At 37.1% G+C, this 24,267-nt stretch overlaps 1 protein-coding gene across 1 annotated transcript; it reads right to left on the reverse strand.

Moving 5' to 3' along the window:
* Positions 1-10,222: 10,222 nt before the first annotated feature.
* On the reverse strand, positions 10,223-24,240 carry ENY2 (ENY2, transcription and export complex 2 subunit). Its single transcript, XM_027854044.1, has 5 exons — positions 24,152-24,240; positions 21,715-21,791; positions 16,567-16,637; positions 13,733-13,807; positions 10,223-10,517 (listed from the first exon to the last, which is right to left on the reverse strand). The coding sequence occupies exons 2-5, from the start codon at positions 21,780-21,782 to the stop codon at positions 10,441-10,443; spliced, it is 291 nt and encodes a 96-aa protein (XP_027709845.1). The 5' UTR covers positions 21,783-21,791; positions 24,152-24,240; the 3' UTR covers positions 10,223-10,440.
* Between the last annotated feature and the right edge of the window lie 27 nt (positions 24,241-24,267).

The raw sequence follows: 24,267 nt of genomic DNA on the forward strand, positions 1-24,267 counted from the left end.
AGTTACCATTTTGGCTCCTTTGCTGTGACTATCTGTCACATTGACGTTGTTTAGGGAAAATATTTGTTGTTACAGTTACTAACTGAAGATGCAGCTGTGATTTTACAAAAGTCAAGAGAACCTTTGTAATTTACTATAGCACTTCTCCAGCAACTTAAGTTCATAGGATTTCATAATAACTGACATTTAATTATATAATCTCATTTAAGTCTCATAACCTCATGAGATTAGAAATACAGGCATTATCTCCATTTTACAGATGAAGAAACTGAGACTTAGAAAGGTTAAGTCATTTGCACATGGTCACACAGTAACTAGTAAGACCCACTAAGTGTCAAAAGCAGACTCTGAATCCAGTTCTTCCTGAATCAAGACCAGCACTCAAGTCCAGCACAACTTTCTGCCTTTAGAGTTCAGAGAGATATTAGAGATCACCTAGTTCAACCCTGTTTTACCAGATGTGGCAACTGAGACCCACAGATGTTAAGTGACTTGCTCAAGGTCATGCAGGTTAGTAAAATACCAGAGATGGAATTAAAATAGATGTCTTCCAGCTGCACACCCAGCATTCTTTCTACTTTTCCAGTGTTTATCCATGGAATAGATATAATTGGCATAATTTTATGAGTCTGGGGTTCTCTAACTACACAAAAGCAAACACACTTGTGCATTCCTATAGAAAAAACACAATGACAACACTTCTTTACTCATAACAAATGCATAATGTAAAATCTGAAAAATGTCAAAGAAACATATCCTAATAGAGAAAATTGATCTGTCAGTGAACCCTGCAAGCTTGAATTTTCTGTGCTTCGATATTTTGTACTTGAAGATAGCAGTTTTACATTTGAAGAAGCATCTGGGTGATGTAATACATAGGCACTGAACTTGGCATTAGGATGTTCTGAGTTCTGATCCAGACTCAGATATTTACTAGCTGTGTGTCCCAGGGCAAGTCACTTAACCTCTTTACCTCAGTTTTCTCTTCTGTAAAATGGAGATAATAACACCTAAGATCCTGGATTGTTGTGAGGATCAAATGAAGTAATATTTATAGAACACTTTGTAAACCTTAGAGTGTCAGCTAAACGCTATGATGATGATGATGGTGATGGTGATGATGATGATGATGATGATGATGATGATATTGTTATTGTTCTTGGTAGTAGCATCTGTGTGTAAGAAACTAATTTTAAACCTGAGGTATGACTCACAATCTTTTCACCATAAGGAATTGTCCTACTTCCAAAAATCATTTGACAAGACCTACAAAATTAAATGCAACATAAAAGGAGAAAGTCTTGCATCTTCCACATACTAGCTGTGTGGCCCTGAGCAAGCCGCTTAACCTTTGAGTGTCACAAGCTACTGTCTCTAAAACTGTATGTTGGGAGCAGCTAGGTGGTGCAGTGGATAGAGCACTGGCCCTGGAGTCAGGAGGAGCTCAGTTCAACAGTGGCCTCACACATAACACTTACTAGCTGTGTGACCCTGGGCAGGCCAATTAACCCATTGCCAAACAAAAAAATAAAATAAAACTATATTTTGTAGAGAAGTTGTCATGTGATTTGGTAATGAAAATTCCTCACTGGGAGCTCTATATACTGATAAAATCATATTTCCCGTAAAAAAAAAAGGAAATTCAAAATAAGAATGGTACACACACACACAACAACAACAATAACAACAACAACAACCAACAGCTAAAAGGAATGGAAGAATGGGTGTTAAAAAATGAGCAATGAATTTAACTCTGAGTTTCTTGGCAGCCGAAGCCTAAAGGGAAATGCATTGGGTTACAGAGTCTGATTGAAGACTTTAGCACTAAAATCCAGGCAGAATTTACTGTATGCATCCTCATATAAGAGACCCTGGGCAACATAACAGCCAATGTCTTCCATGATCATTCTGCAAAAGACATAGAAGAGCTTCTTAAATGAACCTTAAAAAATAACAGCCCTCCATAGCAGTTGAGGGCATCACATTAAATCTTAATGTAGTTGAGGTTGAGTTCTTGGGAGAGCTGGGATAACATGGGTTGGTCAGATTGCTTTTTGATGATCTAACCATAGAAGCTCAGAGACTCTAGCTTGGGAATAACAAGACAGGCTGAAAGGGGAAGAAATGCTCCCTATCAGTTCCTTCTGGTGTTTCAGGATAAGTGATCTCCCATCTCAGGCTCAGAGCCAAAAATAGATATCCACAAAGAGATGTATTTGTGGATGTGGTAGAATCTCCTCTAAGGGGTTACGTATGCCTTTGGGGTAATGTCTTAATAGCATGCATTTAGGTATTTAGGACATGATATATGTCAATTTTAATCTGGTTATCAATTTTTATCTCTTACCTACACATAGGCTGTCTTTTCCCCTGTGACCAAAAACTGAGACTCATGGAGTATCTGCAGGATATTCATTAATTGCAAGCTACCACATTGTACTCTACTTAAAATCATCATTATCTATCATTGATACAGTTCTTTAAGATTTTCAAAGCACTTTACATATGTTAACTAATTGGATCCTCACAACAACCCTGGGAGGTAGGTTCTATTATTATTTCCATTTCACAAATGAGGAGGCCAAGGCAGACAGAGGTTCAGTGACTTTATACTGTATGTCAAAGTCATACAACTAGTAAGGATCCGAGACTGGATTTGAACTCAGACCTACCTGGCTCCAGTGCTCTATCCACTGCACCACTTCCATTTGGACTTTGAATATCATAAGAAAGAAGACAAAATCTTATTGATTATTATCATCTTTTGGAGTTACTCCTTGGATGACTCCATATCTGAGATAGAATATTTGAAGGAAGAAGGATATAAAATGTTCTGTTTTTATTTTATTAATAATTCACTATTTTTCTCAATAATAATAGCATTTATATAGTGCTTTAAGGTTTGTAAAGTGCTTTACAAATATTATATCATTTGTTCTCACAACAACCCTGGGAGGTTTCTGTTGTTCTGTTGTTTTTCAGTCATGTCTGACTCTTCGTGACACTATTTGGGATTTTCTTGGCAGAAATACTGGAGTGGTTTGCCATTTCCTTCACTAGTTTATTTTACAGGTGAGGAAACTGAAGCAAACAGGGTTAAGTGACTTGTGTCTGAGGCCAGATTTGAACTCAGGAAGAAGAGTCTTCCTGACTCCATGTGGGACACTTGATCTACTCTGCTACCTAGCTGCCCACTCTGGGAGGTAGGTGCTATAATTATCTCCATTTTACAGACAAGGAAACTAAGGCAGAGATTGAGTGATTTGTCCAGGGTCACATAACTAACAAATTATGAGGTTGGATTTGAATTTGTTTTCTTGACTCCAGATCCAACACTGTATGCACTAGGTTGTCCTAAACCAGCTGTCCTAATCATAAAAGGTTAGAATCAAAGGACTTAGCTTAAAGATCATTGGATTCCTTTTAGAGTTGGCATTGTAAAAAACAAAAACAAAAACAAAAACAAAACATTTCAATAGCAGCTACTCCCATTTAAAGCAACTCCCATTTAAATGCCAACATTTCCTGAAAGGCAGATTAACATTATCAGATCCATTTTGCAGATGAAGAAATTAAGGGAGAGGGATTGTATCTTACTTGGCAATTCAGAGCTGGGGACTAGAAACTAGAATTTCCGGATGCCTGTAACACAGGAGTTCTGCTCCTGGCAGGTTCACACTAGATTCAGCCAGACCAGAAAATGGCAGTGGAGCATTTAGATAAGGAGTTCACAGAACTTTATTCTCACAGCAGCAGGTCAAGATGAGGTGCTCACTTGATATGTAGAGAAACAGACAAAGAAGGTAACATGCCAACAATAATTTAATTCAACAGATCTGAATGGATGAGTTGAATTACCTTTTTTGGAGGGGGAGCAGGGTCTGGTTAACACAAACATCAAAATATGTTGCTTAGTCCTTCAGATTTACAGTGAATACCATCAGAAATCCCCAAATTAGACCTGAATTCAATTACTCCTTCATCTTGAAAGAGATAATTGAGCAGAACTGAAAAAAGGGGAGTACAATTTGCTTTCCCCATATAGCAGCTAGCTCCAGAGGGCCATAAGAAAGGCTCCAGGTGCTCCCTGCTGGCTAATAACAAGAACAGCTAGATAGCCATTTGAATTTTGGAAAAAGCATACATGCTGTCAATTAATCCACATGTTTATTGAATACTTGGTGGGTTAATAGCCACAGCTTTGTACTTTGAAGGATATACAGAACTACTAGATATGCTTAAACAGCTCTCTCTCTTGCCTGAGTAGAACTTGTCCTTCTGCTCTGTACCATTTGTATTCACAGTGCTTTTAGCCAAATCTCTTTAGACATCTTTTATGTGATTGTTCATGATCATGTGATTAGTGTTTGTCAAAAGCAGGCCTTCCTGGCACAACGGTTGGCCTCTATATGTGACCTTGATCCTGTTTGATATTTGTTATCCAATTCAAAATTCAACATGATGTCAATTCAACAATTATTGCAGGCAACAATATTATCTTTAACATTTCTGAAATTAAAATTCCAGGGAAATGAATTCAACTCAATAAACATTTATTCAGCTCACCTATGTGCTAGTGACTGTGCTATGCACAGCGGGTATAAAAAATAAAAACTGTGGAGGGATCATCGGGATTGATGATGAAGGTAATTTCTTTCAGGCAAAATCCCTTTGCTCTCCTAAATTCTGGAAAGTCTATACTCCTTGCCATGAAAGAGGTCCTTCACATACTCATAGATTTTCACAGGATCTCAAGCTAGAAAAGTCCAGCCCCTTCATTTTGTAAATAAGGAAACTGAGGTTCCAAGAGATGATTTTGACTAAGGTCATACAAGTAGTAAACAGCAAGCTGGAATTTGAACCAATCTTCTGACTCTAAATTCAGTTTTCTCTTCTTTATACCACTTTGCCTTTCTCTAGTCAAGTTAGCATTTATTAAGCACCTATTATTTGCACAAAGCATATCAGAAACTCCACACCTGCTCTTTTGCTCATTCCAGTCTTAGTCATCTAACATTTCCTGAAAGACAAATTAACATTATCAGATCCATTTTGCAGATGAAGAAATTAAGGGAGAGGGATTGTATCTTACTTGGAAATTCAGAGCTGGGGACTAGAAACTAGAATTTCCAGATGCCTGTAACACAGGAGTTCTGCTCCTGGCAGGTTCACACTAGATTCAGTCAGACCAGAAAATGGCAGTGGAGCATTTAGATAAGGAGTTCACAGCACTTTATTCTCACAGCAGCAGGTCAAGATGAGGTGCTCACTTGATATGTAGAGAAACAGACAAAGAAGGCAACATGCCAACAATAAACTCCTAAGTTTACATTATCTATGTGTAAGTAAGGTGAATTTTAGTGTGTGTAAAGTGTATTTTTTGTTATTCTTTCTTAGAGTTTTCTTCCCAGGATCCATAGCCACAACAATCTCTGCTTCCCAAGTGTTAGATATGAGTTCTCATGATCATGGTTCAAAACATCTGTAGCACGTTTGCGCAGTAGATGTAGGGATGAAGTGATGTAAAATTGTCAGGACCCCCTGAGTACCTCAAGTGAGGGTGGGGGAACCAGTAGATACCAGCTTGCAAAACACCAGGTGCCTCAGCATTCTACAGCAACGGCTCTCCCAGTGCCTCAGCAAAACTAAGAGAGGCAGCACTCCAAGGGGCCCCAGGTGGATAAACATCCTGCAATATCCATCTGAAAGCAGCTGAAGAAAGCAAAAGGAAGGAAAGGCACAGGTGAGCAGGAAATCTCCAGGAGCCACACTATCCAATCCTACCCCTAGAGTTCCAGTGTTGCTGATTCCAGGCCAACACCAGGTAAGCTGCCAGAACCTTACAGCCTCCAACTGCCAGCATTGGAGACCCCAGCACACAAAGCCAGTGACCAGGCCCTAGGCTCCCAACACAAGAAACTTGGTTCAGTGCCCCCTGCTCCCCAGCAGGAGAGCACAATCTCTTTAAAGACCAGGAAATAAGCGAACACCATGAGCAAAGAGAAACATACCATAGATTGTTATTATAGGAAGAGGAAAGATCAAGGCAGAAATTCTGAAGAGGACAACATTGTCAACAAACACACATCTGAAACCTCAAAAGGGAATATGAACTGGTCTGAAGCCCAAAAAACCTTCTTAGAAGAGCTCAAGAAGGATTTTAAAAGTCAAATGCGAGAGGTAGAAGAAAAAATGGGAAAAGAAATGAGAGGTATGCAAGAGAGAGTCAATAGTTTGGAAAAGGAAGGACAAAAATTAACTGTAGAAAACAAGTCCTTAAAAAATACAATTGACTAACTGGAAAAAAAGTACACTGAAAAAAACAAATCCCTAAAAAACACAATTGGCCGAATGGGGAAGGAGGTACAAAATCTAATAGAAGAAAACAATTTGTTCAAAATTAGAATTGGGCAAATGGAAGCTAACGATTCTATGAGAGAGCAAGAATCAGTCAAACAAAAACAAAAGAATGAAAAAAATAGATGAAAATGTAAAATACCTCATTGATGAAACAACTGACCTGGAAAATCAATCCAGGAGAGACAATTTTAAAATTATTGGCCTACCTGAAAATCACAATGAAAAAAAGAGCCTGGACAGCATCTTTTAGGAAATCATAAAAGAAAACTGCCCTGAGAAACTAGAACAAGAAGGTAAAATAGCCATAGAAAGAATCCACCTATCACCTCCTGAAAGAGATCCCAAATTGAAAACACCAAGTAATATAGTAGCCAAATTCTGAAATTACCAAGTCAAAGAGAAAATACTGCAAGCAGTCAGAAAGAAACAATTTAAATATCATGGAATCACAGTCAGGATTACACAGGACCTTGCAGCTTCCACATTAAAAGACCATAGGGCGTGGAGTATGATATTCCATAAGGCAAAGGAGCTTAGATTACAACCAAGGATCAACTACCAGTGAAAATGAGCATGTCCTTTCAGGGGAGGAAATGGATATTCAATGAAATAGGGGACTTCCAAATCTTCCTGATAAAAAGACCAGAGCTCGACAGAAAAGTTATCTTCAAATACAAGACTCAAGAGAGACATAAAAAGGTAAATGGAACAGAAAGAAACATGTTATTAACAAGGGCAAACTGTTTACATCCCTATAAGGGAAGATGACACTTGTAATCCTTAAGAACTGTATTGTTATTACAGTATGTTAAAGGGGTATACATAAAGGGGGTGGGTATAAATTGACTTTGATGTAATGATAAAAAAACTGTAATCAAGTGGGTCAAATGGATCAAAGTAAGTGAATTAATCTGATCTAAGAAAATGTACTGAGAGAAAAGGAAAGGAGGAGGCAGACAAGGGTAATATATTATAGGAAAAGGCACAAAAAACTATTACAGCAGATGGAAAGAAGGGAGGGAGATGAGCATTGTTTGAACCTTACTTTCATTGGATTTGGCTCAAGAAGAGAATAACATAATCAGTTAGGTACTAATATTGATAGACTTAACCCTTCTCAGCAATATAAGGATCTAAGACATCTCCAAAGCCCTCATGATGGAAAATGCTATCCACATCCAAAGAAAGAACTATGGAGTTTGAATGCAGATCAAAGCATACTATTTGTTATTTTTTTTCCTTCTCTTTTGTTTTGTTTTCTCTTTCTTGTGGTTCCTCCTATTGGTTCTAATTCTTCCTTACAACATCACTAACGTGAAAATATGTTTAATAGGAATATATATGTATAGCCTATATCAGATTGCGTGCCGACTTGGGGAAGGAGATGGGAGGGAGGAGGAGAAAAATTTAAAGCTCATAACAAATAAACTGGAATCATTTCTCAAGTTGGTTGGTGAGCAGCTGTAACAATTCTCTTGAATTGGAATGAGGCCATTCACGAAGTTATGAAAAATGCAATACCTAATTACTTACCACTCCTCCAAATCATCTGGTTCTTGCTTTGGCATTGCTGGATAAAATGATATATTTGCTATATCAAAGCAAAGGGACAATTTGAATAATTTAGTTTGAACTCCTTTTACTCTATAATACAGAAGCATACAGGAGTTGTAATTACTGCATTTACTTATGCAATAAATAGGAATCATTTTATAATCATTTCTAACACAGCTGACAGTCCAGTGGAAATAACACTAGCTCTGGAGTCAGAGGTTCAGCTATCTCTCCCTGGATACAATGACAGGACACATGGCAAGATGACCAGGTGGGATGAACATTAAAAAAATAGGGCGGCAGCTAGGTGGCACAGTGGATAGAGCACTGGCCCTGGAGTCAGGAAGACCTGAGTTCAAATCTGGCCTCAGATACTTGACATTTCCTAGCTGTGTGACCCTGGGCAAGTCACTTAACCCCGACTGCCTCACCAAAAAAACAAAACAAAAGGGGAATTATTGATTTAAAAAAATTGTCTGGATTTCCCTCATTATAATGAAGAATTCAATTTATGGCAAAAAAACATTTAAAGAGAAAAAAAATCAGCGAAATCAATCAACACATTGGAAAAATCTGACATTTTATACAATGTTCCATACCTGTGGACCCTTACTTCTGGAGAGGAGCAGGGGGAGGGGGCTTCTCATGTCTCTTCTTTGGGGACAGTATTCAGCTTCAATTGTTTTGTGGTGGTTTTTTACATTTTCATTGCTGCAGTTATTTTGTATGTTGTTTTCCTGGCTCTGCTTAATTTACTTTTCATCACTTCTGCTTCTTTGAATTCATCATTTCTTACATTACAGTAATATTCATTACATTCATGCACCACAATTTATTTAGTCATCCCCCCTCATTAATAGGCATTTACTGTTTCCAGTTCTTTTTTTACCACACAAGGTGCTGCTGTAAATATTTTACTTTATGTGGAGCCTTTTTGCTCATAAGCTCCTTACGATTATAAGTCTAGCAATGGAAACTAAGTCAAAGAGAATGGACATTTAGTTACTTTTTGTCTCTAAGATTTCTTCCAGCTCCAATATCTGTGAAAGGCAGTCTCTCATAAGCCTTACCAATATGTAAAAGAGGCCTGGTGACATTACATTCCTGCCACCTGCGGTTTAACCTGCCTAGATTGCCTCATCACCACATCAGCAACAGGTGGTGAATGTCTATACCAAAGACTATCTACCAAATCAGAAAAAAAACTATTGAAGCTTTTTGGGCTTGTTTCTTGATATGTCAATCAAGGTGGTTCGACTAGATCAGAATATCTTAACCTTTTTTGTCATAGACCCCTCTGGCTGTCTGGTGAAGCCTAAACTACTGCAGTCTGTTGCCTATATTCATAACTGAAGGAAATGTTAATTTCAGTCAGAGGTTAGTGAAAATAAAGATGTAATTTTTTCCCCATTTGTTCATAAACAACACTGACCCACATTAAGAACTCCTGGATGAGATGATCCCAAAGGTCCCTTCTAGCTTTGAGATCTTTTAAAACATCTATTTTGGTGGACCTTTGGCCCTCACTGAGCAACACCCTATCATTATGCTTAATGAGTAAAGACGTGAGCAAATATCTAAACAATTCTCAGTTATACTTGTACTTTACTCAAAAACAGGGACTTAAGGAATTTTATAACTTCACTTCTAGAGCATGAAAAGGTTAATTTTTCTCCCTTCTTTAGATTAAAAACTTTATACAATTTAGCAGTTATCTTGATAGCTGACAAATCATAAAGGTTTATAAAGAGTTCATAAAAAGAATGGCCTATGCTTAAGGAGTACTTTATAGTACTTTATATATGAAAGCATAGCTCTGAAATGTAGAAATTCCTTAGTAGGGCTTAAGTAGGACTAATTAAAACCTGAGTAATTTTAAAATTTAGTAGAAAGATGTCCTATCATACACTAAATTATTAAAGTTTGCAAACAGAATTCCCTATGGGAGAGTACAAGTATCAGTCAGTTACTTGTTCTCTGAGGAAAGGCTGCCCTCCTCCTAAGGTGTTGGCTGGGTACGTATGGTGCTCTTTTAGCTCAAGACTAGGGGTCCAGATGAGACAAAGAATCCTCCCAGAATCATATTCTTTGCCAACTTTCTTACGCCTAGTAAGGAGGCCTTAAAGTACAGACCAAGGGAGAAGGGGCCTATAAGCTCTTTGGAGCAGAATCTTATATTTAATTTTTAGTACAGTGCTTAATAAACATATTTATTATTAAGGACATTTTTATGATAAAAGAGAATACCGGGAGAAAGATTACAACATTTCTAGTCAATGTAAAGTTGGAAACAGAGAACATAGAATAATACAGTAGAAATGTCGTTTTCAAACATTTACATTTATTTTTATTATTAAAATAATCTTCAAGAAAAAAAATATCAATACAACACATGGGCCATTACCAAAACATGTAAAATTCATCATACAAAAAAAGGACTAATTTAGAAAATGCACTCCAAATGTATGGCATGTTTTTTATGCATTAAAGAAATCAAAGTACAACGTGGTGATGTTCCAGACCATCTTAAAGGCTAGCATGCTGAGCAAGGAAAGTTCTTATTCTTTGTAAAAGTTCCTTCTTCACACTGTCAGGTACAAGTGCTGAAAAGAGTGAAATAGAAACAGTCAGAAATAAAATGGCATATGGACACAGACTACTTTCAATTCATATACAATAAAGTTTGCCACATAATTCATGCCTGTGAAAAAGGATTCTACAAAGAAGCCAAGTTAACACCAGAAAAGGAGCTTTAAAAGTCTAGATTAAAAGTATGAAAGACATATTAAAATACATTTACCAGAGAGCTGAGATTTTCTCAGCATAGGCACTAATTCTCTACCTTAGCAGAGGATCTGAATGAGCTACTAAAGGTCATCTTTTTGTGGCCAACCTTCTTGCTGATGCTCATTAGTGCCAACCAAACCAACTTGCAATTCTAGGCTACCCTGTTCATGTTCTTTCCTCTTTCCAGGATGTTGAATATCCTTGGAAGGACCTGTACTAATAACTCATTTTCTCTGCCCTTAGGTGGATCCATAATGCTACCTGGCAATTCATAACTAAAAAACTTTCACTAATTCATTCCCCTAAAGCCTAGAATATGAAATGTAACCTCTTGGCATTAAGGGCTTTCCAAGATCCACCTTCTTTTTTCCAAGTCCATGTTTCAGCCAAATTAGATAACTTGCTCTTCTCCAATATCATCTTGTCTTCTCCTGTCTCTTATGTACTTATAGATGTGATTCCTCATGCCTTGGACCCTCCTTCCTGGTGTCCACCTGCTAAAACAAGCGCTAGTGACACTTCCTCCAAAATTTTCCTTAGTCTCTTGGCTAAATCTTGAGTTTTCACTCCTAAAATTTTCTTGTAATTCTATTAGAATCTCTCCTTTGCCCTTGTCACATTCTACTTTGTGTCACACTTTCTTGTGTACATAGCATACTGTCTATTTTAGATTGAAAACTTGAGGGCAGGAACAATGCAGCACTTCAAAAAATTTTACTGATATCTTTTGTTTTTACATCACATTCATTTCCCTTCCTTCCCAACCCAGTGAGCCTTAATAAAAGAGTGAAAAAAAAAAAAGCTTAACAAAACCAACTAATACCATAGTACAGTGTAAAGAGTAATGGCTCTGGAGTCAGAAGATGCGGGTTCAAATTTCTCCTGCCAGTTATTCTCTGTGTAAAATGAGGAGTTTGGAGGTGGTCTCTGAGGTGTCTTTCAGCCTCAAGTCTATGGTCAATCATACATGATAGCAGAGGATATTCTATACCCATAGTCCCCCCACCTCTGTGACAAAAGGAGGGAAGGTGCATTTTTTCAAATCATCTCCAAAGTCAAGCTTGGTCATTACAATCACACAGCATTTAACTTTTTTTTTTCATTCAGTGTAATTGTAGTTCACCATATAGATTATTTTCTTAGTTTACTTTCACTCTGTATCTTTTTCCTTGTTTTTCTGAATTTCTCATATTTCTCATTTCCTAAGCACAGTACTATTCCATGAGGTTTATGTACCATAATTTGTTTAGCACCATCTTAAGTGATGCGTACGCTGATCCCAGTTCTTTGTCATCACAAAAAGTGTTATGAATACTTTGGTATATAAGGGACCTTCCTTTGTGTTTTGATTTCTTTGGGATATATAGACACATATACATACACACATATTGCAAGATATATCTTTATCGATAACATCATGATTTGGAATTATACTAAAACAGTGACTAAAATGTCCATATTCTTTTACCTTGAGATCCCACTTGTGTGTGTGAAATTAATGTTGTCTTTCTACAGACCATCTAATACTGACTATTCAAATTTCTGTCCATCTCTGCAAATTTGCTGAGTGTGAGGTGAAACCATCATTTAAATTTGCACTTTTTTATTAGATATTTGGAGTAATCTTCCATATGGCTGTTAAAATTCTGCAATTCTCTTTTTCAGAACTGTTTATATCCTTCGACCACTTAATAATTGTGGAAAATCTCTTGGTCATTTATATTAATTTAATCTCTCTTCTCACACACCCCTATATGTACATGTACAATTATATGTGTATGTGTGTGTATATATATATATTTTAACATGTTCTAATACTACCTCGTTCTCTGATATCAAAACTTTATCAAAGATACTTGATACAGGGATGTTTTTTTTGGGGGGGGGGGGGGTGTCGTCTAGACCTACAGTTCTGTCCACATGGGAAACTCCAATGTGTAGAAACTCCTATAGCTCAGCAACTACTTGGTAACTTAAAAAGTCACCAAGTCAATTGACTAGGGAATGTCTAAACAAACTGTGGTCCATGAATGCAATATTATAGTGCTATAAGAAATGATATTACAAAGAAAACTCATCAACTAATAGTGAGGTGAACTAAAAAACAACACAACTACAAAAAAAAAACAAACACAAAACAACAAAACCATTACATCTGAATGCTATAACTAAGCTTGGCCTTGAAGAAGAGATATGAGAAAGAACTTCCCCCTGCATCTTTGCAGGCATGAGGCATTATGGGTGTCAAATATTGTATATAATGCCAGAGTTTTTTTTGAACTCCTCCATTCCCCCCGACCCTTTTGTCTTCCCTCTTCTTTTTTGTTCTTTATTGTAAGGCACAGATCTCTGAAAGGGAGAGGGATACAGAGGGAAATGTAGGAAATACAAAAACAGAAGACATCAATAAAAATTAATTTTTAAAAAGAATCACCAGTGGAATTGATAAGTTAAGTAACCTTGTTCATGATCACAGAACCATTATGTTATTAAAGGCAACATTCAAACTCTGATCTTCCTAACTCCAAGGCAGGCTGCCTCTGAATCTTAAGGGCTCTGTGATTGGTTAAACATCATAAATAATTTATGCCACAAACAAAAGCATAAATGCTATCATGGTATTAACTTCAAGAGAACAACATGACAAGATTTTCGAGATCACTACTCTGCCCTGGCTCCAGAGTTCAGATCAATTAATTTTTCTTTCCTTTGCAATTTCTAAGTAAATAAAAGCATCAGAGGAGGAGCTATGAATGAGGCCGCACTGCAACTGTGCAGTCTAACAGACTGTCATGCAGTATATACAATTGGTCAACTCTTGTCACATTTGGATGTGGTATAAATTAGGGGCTTGGAATAGACATACTAAGCAAGGAAAGATATCCCAGAATAATGGCTTAAGAAATGAAGATAGACTGTTTAAGTGTCAAATAATCAATCCAGTCTATTAGACTTATAGTTAATCCAGAGTATTTACTTCTATAGAATTTGGATTCCTAAAGTAGACTATTTCAAACAACTCATCTCTTACCTCTGCCTTTTGGAGTTATCTCTGCCACCAGGTCATCAACTGTAACGTGTTCTAATCCTTTTTCTTTAATCACATCTTTAAAAGTCCAAAACAAAATACAAATACCATAATTTTAAAAAATTATATAATTAATTATAAGACTATATATTTTGTTGGACTCGATACTGTGATTCATGTCAGGAAAAACACAATGGATATAATGTAACCTTGCAAATAAATTTTAAATGTTTACTAGTTCATTAAAAAAGCCTACCCTCTTGTAAAATACATAACTTGTACATTTAACAAATACTAATCATAAAGCCCCAAATTAATAAAATTACCATTTCATTATGATGCTTAAATCCAGCATTTGTGAGGAGCTGGAATCTTCTTTCCAGTAAAGAGTTTGTCTTAGCATAATCTCAAGTTAGTTCTCAAATATGAGGAAACCAAAATTTATTTTTTGTCTGTGCTTCATTCACTTGGTTTAGCCAAAGTTTACATGTAGTATAACCACTCTGTTGTTAGCCCTGTGGCCCACTTTTGGCTGAAACAGCATTTGCCTATCCAATGTACCTTCAGATGTTACTTGCTGCCTCTTAGGAGAAGGAATGTACAGAAGGAAAAGGGAAGAAAAAAGAATAAAAACATTTATGTGGCATCTACTACATGCCAGGCACTGACCTAAGCCACTTCTCATTTGATAATAAAAAATAGTTAATGTTCAAGAGTGGGAGGGTAGATGAGTAGGAGGATTAAAAAATAAGATACACTTGGCTGTAGGCCACTCTAGTAAAGAAATGCTATAAATTGTTTTCAGATCTGAAAATAACTTGCCCAGATTTCTAGAATACTAGATTGCCTAGATTTCTAGAATACCCAGAATTCTAGAATTTAAGTAATAAGCACCTAGATATATTAAAGCCTATAAGATACTGATATACTACACAAAATACCTCCAAAAATTAGCATACTTAAATATATACGTATCTTTAGAGGCTTCAGTGCCAACACTTCAAGTGAAGAGAATGAAGTGAATGACACAGCATTCCCTGACTATTAATGTGATTATAATGTGTGCAGGGGACATAACAAAAGGTCTTTATTATTGGGTTGTAATGACAGGCTGCCATGATGTAGTGTATGAAAACCTGGCTTCCAGTGGCATCCTGGACAAACAGTGGCTCTGTGACCCTGGACAAGTTATTTAATCTCTACTGCTTTAGACCAGTGGTGTCAAACTCAAATAGAAATGGATCCTTGTTGAATTAGAAAGCCACAAATTAACATCATCTATATTGTATTGTATTTTTATTTAATTTGTTAAACATTTTGAAATTACATTTTAATCTGCTTTGGGCCTCCCTGGGGAATTCTGCTGCTAGAGCCCCTGAGTTTGACAACTCTGTTCCAGACTATCAGTTGCAGAGAACGTGCTAACCTATAGCTGGTATAAGGAGTTTCTTTCTCTAGGCATTCTATCAATGATATCACAGGTACAGTCCTTATCCCTATCCTGTATTATGGGTTTGGTTTTTTTTTTGTTTGGTTGGGTTTTTTGGGTAACCAAATCTTGTTTAAAATTTCATCCCTGGAACTATCTTCTACCTTTTCTCTGCCTCTTGGGCTTTCTTCAAGTCTCAGCCAAAGTCCCACCTTCTGTAAAAAACCTTTCTCAGGCCTCCTTAATCTTAGTGCCTTTCCTCTGAGATTACCACCAATTTATCCTGTCTTTATTTTGCTTTTACATAGCTGTTTGCATGTTGTCTCCCTCATTACAGTGTGAGCTCCCGGAGAGCAGGGACTATTTATTTTCCTTTCTTTGTATCCCCAGGGCTTAGCACAGTACCTGGTACAGTATAGGAACTTAATAAATGCTTCTTGATTTGACTTTGCTAAAAGGAATCCAAGGAGCACACAAAATGCTAATTTCCTGCTTTACAATCTCTGTTAACTTTCAAGGTTTAGCTCAGGTGCTGCCTCTTCATGAAGACCTCTTTGATTTCTCTGCTGTTAACCTTAAGTGACTTTGTTTCTTACTCATTTCTGTACGTGCTGTAATCCCTCCAATAAAGCATAATCAACTTAAGGGCAGAGACTTTCGTCTTTGTGATCACAGTGATGAGGACACAGCTCTTCCTGAATTAAGTATTTAGGCATTTCTAGTCCCCAGCAGGATGACTTACACATAGCAGGTACTTAATGAGTACAGGATCTATTGCAAATGATAAAAACTTAAACTGTAATAAATGACCAATCTACGTATTTCATATAGAACTGTTCTCTAAAAGAATTTTTATATACTACATAACAAAATTCTTATGTTACATATAAATAATCTGATAGCTTCAAGAAGCTATGAAACATTTTGTAAATAAAAATGAAGAAACTTATCCATTAGATATCCCAAGTCTAGTAGTATGAGCAGTCTTTAAATAAAATATTTAAGAACCCTTTATATAGAGAGAAATCCATTTTGCATATAAGGGAAAATTTCAGGTGAGAACATGACATCTGTTTATCTTTTGTACCACATTAACAGTGTCTTACAAGGTTACTTTTAATATCCTAACTTTCACAGTAAGAACTTTTTTCTGAGTTTCTCTTGGAAAGTCAGAACAATTTAGGAATGACAAATCTCACTAGTAGTAGTTCTTTGTCTTCTCAACCTATAGAGAGGGACTGAGAGAGATCTTAGCATTATCAAGTTCCTGTGTGCATTCATTTAAAAATAATTGGGTAAGGACAAATTATTAAGTACATATGTGTATCTCTCTAATAGCCAAAAAAATCAACAGACCTTGGTACAGAAAGACTAGCTTAGATTTGTGACCAAATTAAACACTGATTACCTTTACAATGAGCTTTTAATTGATCTTTCCAACCACATTCAATTAATTTAGCTCTTAGCAACTCTTTAAGTCTGGGGAAAAAAAAAAGAATGTTAAACATTTGCAGTATAGAGAGTTTTAGTACAGATTTCATTTGTTAATCTTAGATTTTCTTTCTTTCATGACCACAAGTTCAAACCTCTTCCTTAGTAATCAACTCTGTTGATTAGCTCCACCTACCTTCTCCAAACCAAAGGATTTATATAGCTCATATGGAACACACTGTGTTATGGTACATAAAGTTATAGTTCACTTCACATAGTCAAAGAAAGTCTGTTGAATTAAATGTCTCCTTTTAAGGATGAGGGAGCTAGGGGGAGCAGTGGATAGTGTGCTGAGCTTTGAATCAGGAAGACCTGAGTTCAAATATGACTTCACAATCACCCCCTGATATGGGTATTACATGAAATGTTATCATTTTATGGAAGAACAAACTAAGGTTGAGAGAATGAGGTGAGATTTGAACTCAGGTTACACCATACTCCAAATCTATGCTATCAAAATATTGGCTGAACCTTGATCTATTGCTAAATTCAAAGATTCTTCTGAAAATTTAAATATTCTTAATTTTTTCTTAGTTACAAATGACCTTAATCAAGGAAGAAAAGCTACCTTAAACATACCCAGAGTCAAATTTATTAACTTTTTCTTTCCTGCTACTACCTAAAACTCTTCACAACCTATATGCCTACCTTTCTAGCCTCAATACCTTTACTCCCTTTAGTATATTCTATCATACAACCAAATGGACCTCCTTGATATTCCTCAGAAACAACTGTCCATCTCCCATCTCCATGTCTTTGCTCTGGCTATCTCCCTATTCATCTTCACCTCTTAGAATTCCTTGTTTACTTTAAGACTCAATTCAAGCATTACCTTTTACATGAAGCCTTTCCTGATCTTCCCTGACCACCTTATATTTATATATACCTTATAAGCTCACTGAGGTTGAAGAATATTTGATTTTTCTCTTTGAATCTCCAGCATCCAGTATTGTCTGGTATGTAGTAAGTGCTTAATGCATGCTTGGTGAGTTATTGAAATAATTAAGAGATCATGTAGTCAAGTTTCCTATTTTTGCATTATGACAAAACCTAAGTCTCACTGAGGTTAAATGACCCTGCCAGTTTGTGGCAGAACTGTCCCTGCATATGCTGTATTGTGTAAGCTTCATGCCTAGAAGATTCACAAGAGTATGCTTGCTTTCTGACTCCAGAATCCTTAACTGCCTTCAAGGTGCTAACTACTATACAAAAGCCCTTTTAAAGAGGACTCCCAGGCTAGCAGACATTTCTTTGTTTCCACTAGCTACACTCCTGTGGACTGGACTTCCATTATGCCCCTAGGAAATTCATCATCCTGGGAGATTCTATCAACCTTGGCACCCATACCCCATCAGTACCTTCAGTACCCTCTGCTCCTCTGATTGAGCGTTAGAGGGAGGAACACAGAACTCATCCTAAAACCTCCATTTAAAGAGGGCTTCCAGGCCAGCCATCTCTTTATTTAACAGCTGAATTCCTGATTCCATCCCTCCTCTACTCTCCTCCCTCCTTGTTAGCTTCCTTTTGTGTGTTGTCTTTCCCCATTAGATTGTAAGCTCCTTGGAGGCAAGGACTATTTTGATTTTCTGTATTTGTAAAATCAGGATGTTTATTAAATGTTTACTAAATGACAAGGCTTTTCTTGATGCCTTCTATTGTTAATGTTCCCCAATGCCTTACCAAAATTTTATGCATATTTTATACTGATTCATCTTGGTACATGTTGTTGAAGAGCAGGGACTGTTTTGAACCCCTTGTGCCTTGTACACAGTTAAGTGCTGAATGAATATTTCAACTGGATAGACCAGATTTCTTAATTCCCTGTCCAGCGTCCTATGTTACATTAACTGGTGATGCTTCCTTCTTTGTCACTTCAAACTCACAAGGCAGCATGCCGTAACGGAAAGAGCACCTAAATGAAAATGGATCTATGCTCTAGTTCTAGATCAACAACTAAGTAGTTGTGTTACCTTGGATAAGTGACTTAACCTTTCTGGGTCTCTGGTTTTTTTTATCTCCAACATGAAGAAGTGGACTAGATCTCTAATAATTCTTCTTTTATTGTTTTATTCCTTAGCTTTTCTTCCCAACCACCCTCTTCAACTGACAAACCTAAGTCTGATAATGCTCCTAGATGGATCTTAATGAATTAAAAACTGAGAGCTTTGGCAGAGGCAGAGATTTGGAAGCTGCATAAAAACAAGAGTAAAAAAACATCCTTTGGAAATTGTACTTTGCCACAGCTTCTCTTAGTGAAATAATTTTCTCAAGAAATTGGAAATGGATAAAAGATAGACACTGACACACAATAAACATTTCTTTTAAGGAAATTTAACAAATACAAATCAGTCACAATAACAAAGCCCATAAAGTACCTCAGGAAAAAGGAAATACTTTTTCTCCTTGTCAAGCAGACATAGGACAGCACTAGTTTAAAATACAAATGCACTTCTAAAAGCTTACGGAAAGGATGATGGATGATTTTGATTACTTATCTTATCACTTCATAAAACAATGAGAATGAATGGAAGGCAAAATTTACAGAAAGCTTGGTAGAGAATTAAGCTAGGCCATCTAGAAAAAACAATGAAAAAGGAAACTGGATGGAGAAAAATGGGGGGAAAAGCTATCAATATTTCTGTAACAAACTTTTTTCCATCAATAAGTATTGATGATCATATCTGGATATTAACACTGCAGTCTCCCATATATATTACACGAGGAAAGAGATAGGATGCTAAAGAAAACAAAAGTGGGAAGAGTTGCTGGAGTAGACCAAGTACAGAAAGAACAATGGGCTGTGAAAACAGCATAACTTAGGACCCTGAGGGAATCCATTAATCAACAAGCATTCATTAAGTGCCTACTAAGTGCCAGGCACTGTATTAGGGCTAGTGGATACAACAAGAATAAAATGGTCCCTGCTGTGAAGAAGCTTACATTTTATCCAGGAAACAATCAGAGGAATATCTAAGTATGTACAGAATAAATAAAAAATAGCATTTGGGGCTTGTGGGGTAGTTCTGCAAAGGCTTCTTGTAGCATTTGGACTGAATTTTGATGTTAACTATGCATTCATGTAGCATTTGAACTGAATTTTGATGTTAACTATGCATTCAATAAGGTGGAGATGAGAAAGGATTGAATTCTAGGCAAGAAGGGACTGCCTATACAAAGGCAAAAAAAAAAACAGTAGTGCTATCTGTGAGGAACTGCAAGGTCAGTTTGGTAGGACTAAGTATATGAGAAGGGAAGTAAGTGTCAGATTGGAAAAGCAGATTGGCGCCAGTTTATGAAGGGACTTTAAATGCCAAATAGAGGAGTTTGTATTTGACGCTAGTGGTAAAAGGGAACAACTGGGGTATACCAAGGCATGAGAAGGGAAGAGGCAGGTTTTTATAAGTGATGCTACAGGAAATGACTGTGACGTGCTGAATAATAAAACATCACTCTGTTTACTGTTTACTGTCTATAAAGAAGTATTAAATTTAATAAAGTAAAATGCCAAATTAACGACTCTCCTCCAACAAAGTATCTCCCACACATAAGTAAACATCATTCATGATTCTGTTGAGACACAAACAGAGATAACTCGTGACATTTTAATTTTTAACATCAAGTGAGGCATAAACAGGGAGATACAACCTAGCAAAAGGTGTTTGTCATTGTAATGGATTTCTTACAGATGGTGAGATACTTCTGATACAGGGGAGTTTTTTCTTTTTGATGATATATATTGATTGCATCCTATATGAGATCCACAATCACCCAGGAGTTTGACATATTTACAAAGGAAAAACCAAATGGATGAAGAATGTTTATGGTCTAGTAACGAATGGAGAAGCCAAAGAGGTGATCCATCTGTATATACCTAACAAATACTGCAGATAGATAATGAATAAACGAATAAAGCACTTATTAAGTAAGCATTTATTACATGCCAAGCACTGAGAATAAAAGTAGAAAAGTAAGACAGTCCCTGATCTCAAGGAGCCCACATCCTAATGAGACAGATAACACATTTTGGAAGAAATCAACTGCAGGTCAAATGGAAAATTCCCATGGTCTTTAAAGTGAACTGACAAAACAGACAGTAATGCCTCTTCTTTAATGTCATTAGTTAATGTCACTATTCTCAGGGTTCAGTGTCCTAGGCTGTTGCTATTAAATGGCTCTGAGAGGAGATAGTGGTCAAGATGGTGGAGGTGTCTAGACTTGCCTGGTACAAGCTGCAGCCTCCTATTTCTCCCTCAGGTGCCCTGCCTGTCCTGTGAATGGCAAGCTGGCGGGGATGGCTAACCCGTTCTCCATAGGAGTTGCTTTCCTTGATAATGGCTATGAGGGCTGGGCTGGAAGCTGCTAGTTTGGGGTTGGGGGGAGGGAGGGGTGACACGGGACTACCACTTCGAGAGCTGTTGTGCCTATGCAAAAGGCCTAGAACTAAGTATCTAGAAAAGAATGGGGCAGAGTGTCTCTAGTTCTGTATACTATATGGTTGTAAGTCATGGAAGAATTTTCAAGAATTAAAATTCTGGTTCACCCAAAGGAAAAGGGAGAAACACATGGTGGTTATGTGTAGGATGTAATGTTACCCACATAGAATTTTATATGAGAAACAGTATAAAATACATCAGTGAGAAATATGATCAGAAAAGGACTGACTCAGGTCACATTTCAAAAACGAGAGATAAGCAATGGACAGCCTTTACTCACCACCACTGGTATCCAGGTAATAGTAAGAGAAGGCTCCCAGCACACTGGTTGGGCTCCTTGTAGGGATTTTATAGAAGGAGTGGACAAGAGCAGTACAAGATAAGGTATGGATGGGTTTTGATCTATATCGCCAGAAGTAGTACTTATATTTGATAAGATTCACCCAAGTACTGAAGTAAGATATCCTTAATTAAGTTTCCTTTACAAAAGTTAAGAATGAAGTTCATAATTCAGTTTTCTATAAACCTTTCACACATGGTCTGCTACTTCCTTGATGATATAAACATTTCTAAAGATTTATATGTGATAGTACTATAAAAGTGCTTGACCAGTCAAGCAAAATATTACTTACCGTTCTCGTTCACCAGTTTCTATCAGTTTCTGGTTAATAGTTGCTCTCATCTGTGCGTCTTTGTTCATTTTGCCAATCTACATTAAAGAAAAAAAGTATGTTTTTATAGCATTATTTTCCAAATCCAATAGGCAGGATCACATCTATTTAATATTTTACCCACTGCTTGGAATGCTGTTTTAAAGATGATTTTCATCAGTATTTACTTGCAGAATCCCAGGAAGCAACACATTGATAAACTTTTTAATCCCATCCAAACACCCTCTATTTTTTTAATCTTTGGTTAACAATTTCAATTCTTGTACTCACATAGTACATTCCATGTTGACATCATAAAGCCAAAGAAAATACTAACCAATCAGCTTACACACAAGAGTGAGGCACCATGCTTGATAGCCAGTGAGTTCTGCCAATATCAGCTTATCACTTCTGGGAGATGTATAAATTACTTTCCTAGCTCAGGTCTATTACTATTACTACTTTGACAACAGTGAAGTATATGAAAAAAATTGACTTCAAATTTTTGAATCTACCTCGAAATCATTTAAAGAATTATCACAGTTGCTGGAAAATTAAATTCAACAAAGATATAAGACTAGCTTAGTGGAAGGACTACTAGATTATAAATCAAAGGGCCTGCATTCAAATTCCAGCTTTGCCACTTAACCTGATAGGATAGTAGAAGTCATTCATTTATCCTCTGTCTCTTCATCTGTACAACTAAGGAGTTGGGTTCAATGACCTTTGAGCTCTCTTCTACATCTAAATCCAAGACACCCTATGCTAGATACTGGGGATACAAAGGCAAAAACTTAACAATCCCACAATTCAAGAAGCTGATAATCTACACTACGGAAATGTAGTAGAACACACAATTAAACTGAGGAGGTAATTTGAGAAGCATTAACATCTAAAGATATCAAGGAAGGTTAATTACATTTTTAAAGCCATTTTAATATCCATTATACTATTTCTCTACACCTTCTACTCTGTGGTCCTTGCAGGTATTGGATGAAATTTCCTTCTGTTGTACTCAAATGGACTTCCACTAATGAAATGGTTTTTGTTTTATCAAGTGGTTATACAGATGTTTCTTTCTGTGTCACTTTACTGATAAAAAAACAAACAAAAATCCCAACAATTTATTTGTTCCTTTTAAAAGGTTGCAGGACTGTGTATAGAGGTGAGAGGACATATTTAGATTTCACTTTTAAAATAAGTTGCCTGGCCTGGAGGATGGCATTTAAAAAAAAAAACAACACCTGCAGAATGACAATAAATGCACTTTAAAAAATACCTCTGCTAACTAACAAAATGAAGACACTATTTCTGATTATAGTTCTCATCCTTTTGAAAAATTTTCCAATACAATATATCTAAAATGATAAAAAAAAAATGGAGCCATAAACCAGAGGATCTTAGCCATTTTTGTATCATGGATTCCTTGGGCGGTCTAGTGAAAATGCATACAACACATATCTACATGCTGAAGGCATTCTAAACTAAAGTTTCTGTAGAAAATTTTGGCTTGGACTGAATGCTGTTTTCTCTTTAGCGGGAAACAGCTAGATTGAAACAGTGGGAAAAGCACTTTGCCACTTATATACTCTTTGTGTCCCTGAGGAAACGATTTCATGTCTCTACACTTCAATTTCTGTATCTGGAAGAAGAGGATGAACCCTCTGATCTCCGAGACAGCTCCAAGCACCCAAATTCTCGGATCTACTGGTCTACTAAGTTTAAACTGTGTAAGATTTCCGATATCATAGCTCTTATGTTTTGAGGCACTGGGCAGGACAAGCAAAGAAATTTATGCTTCCCAGGGGTCCGAGGTTAGCATAAGGGAAAGTTTGTAAAGTCACAATATGAGGACGTAAAGTGACCTTAGGTCAAGTCATGATGCATTTATTAAGAGCCTAGCTATGTGCCATGCACTGTGCTAAGCCCTGGAAATCACCAAGTAATCATTCGACTACCTTTGAATCCATTCACTAAACTGATTTTAACCTAGCCCAACCAGCTCGCTTTACAGATGTTCCTTTTTCACTTGAATGCTCCCCAGTCCCATGAACAGCTGACAGTTTCAAAACAGCCCGCGGGGCTGGTCTGCACCAGTCCCCTCACCCTGAAAGCTTAGCCGCGAAATGTTGGTGGAGCAAAAAGAAATATGGGGCTTCAGAGGATACGAAGTATGGGGGTCGGCATGACAAAGAAATTCAACAAGGAATTGGCTCCGGGCCCATCTCCCTTTCTCAAGCTCCAGCAGTAACGCCACCGGCACAGGGTATGGCCGTTCAGCCGGGGGACAAGGTAGCTCGGGGGTCTCTCTCTTGATTGGTCCCAGGACCTCGGCGGGGGAAGAAGAACGCGCAACACCCTTCGCTACCTCAGTGTAGATAAGGCAGAGATAACCGAGTCTTATTAAACAGCGACCTACCGTAGGCTTGCCGGCTTCAGAGCTCTCTCCAGAAACAACAATTTACACCAGCTGCTAGAGGAAGGAAAAAGAAATGTTTCCGGGGCGTAGCGGAGTCCTAAGAAACCTCACAACAC

Source organism: Vombatus ursinus, unplaced genomic scaffold, assembly GCF_900497805.2.
Source record: "Vombatus ursinus unplaced genomic scaffold, bare-nosed wombat genome assembly UNPS02010284.1, whole genome shotgun sequence".
Taxonomy (NCBI): Eukaryota; Metazoa; Chordata; class Mammalia; order Diprotodontia; family Vombatidae; genus Vombatus; species Vombatus ursinus.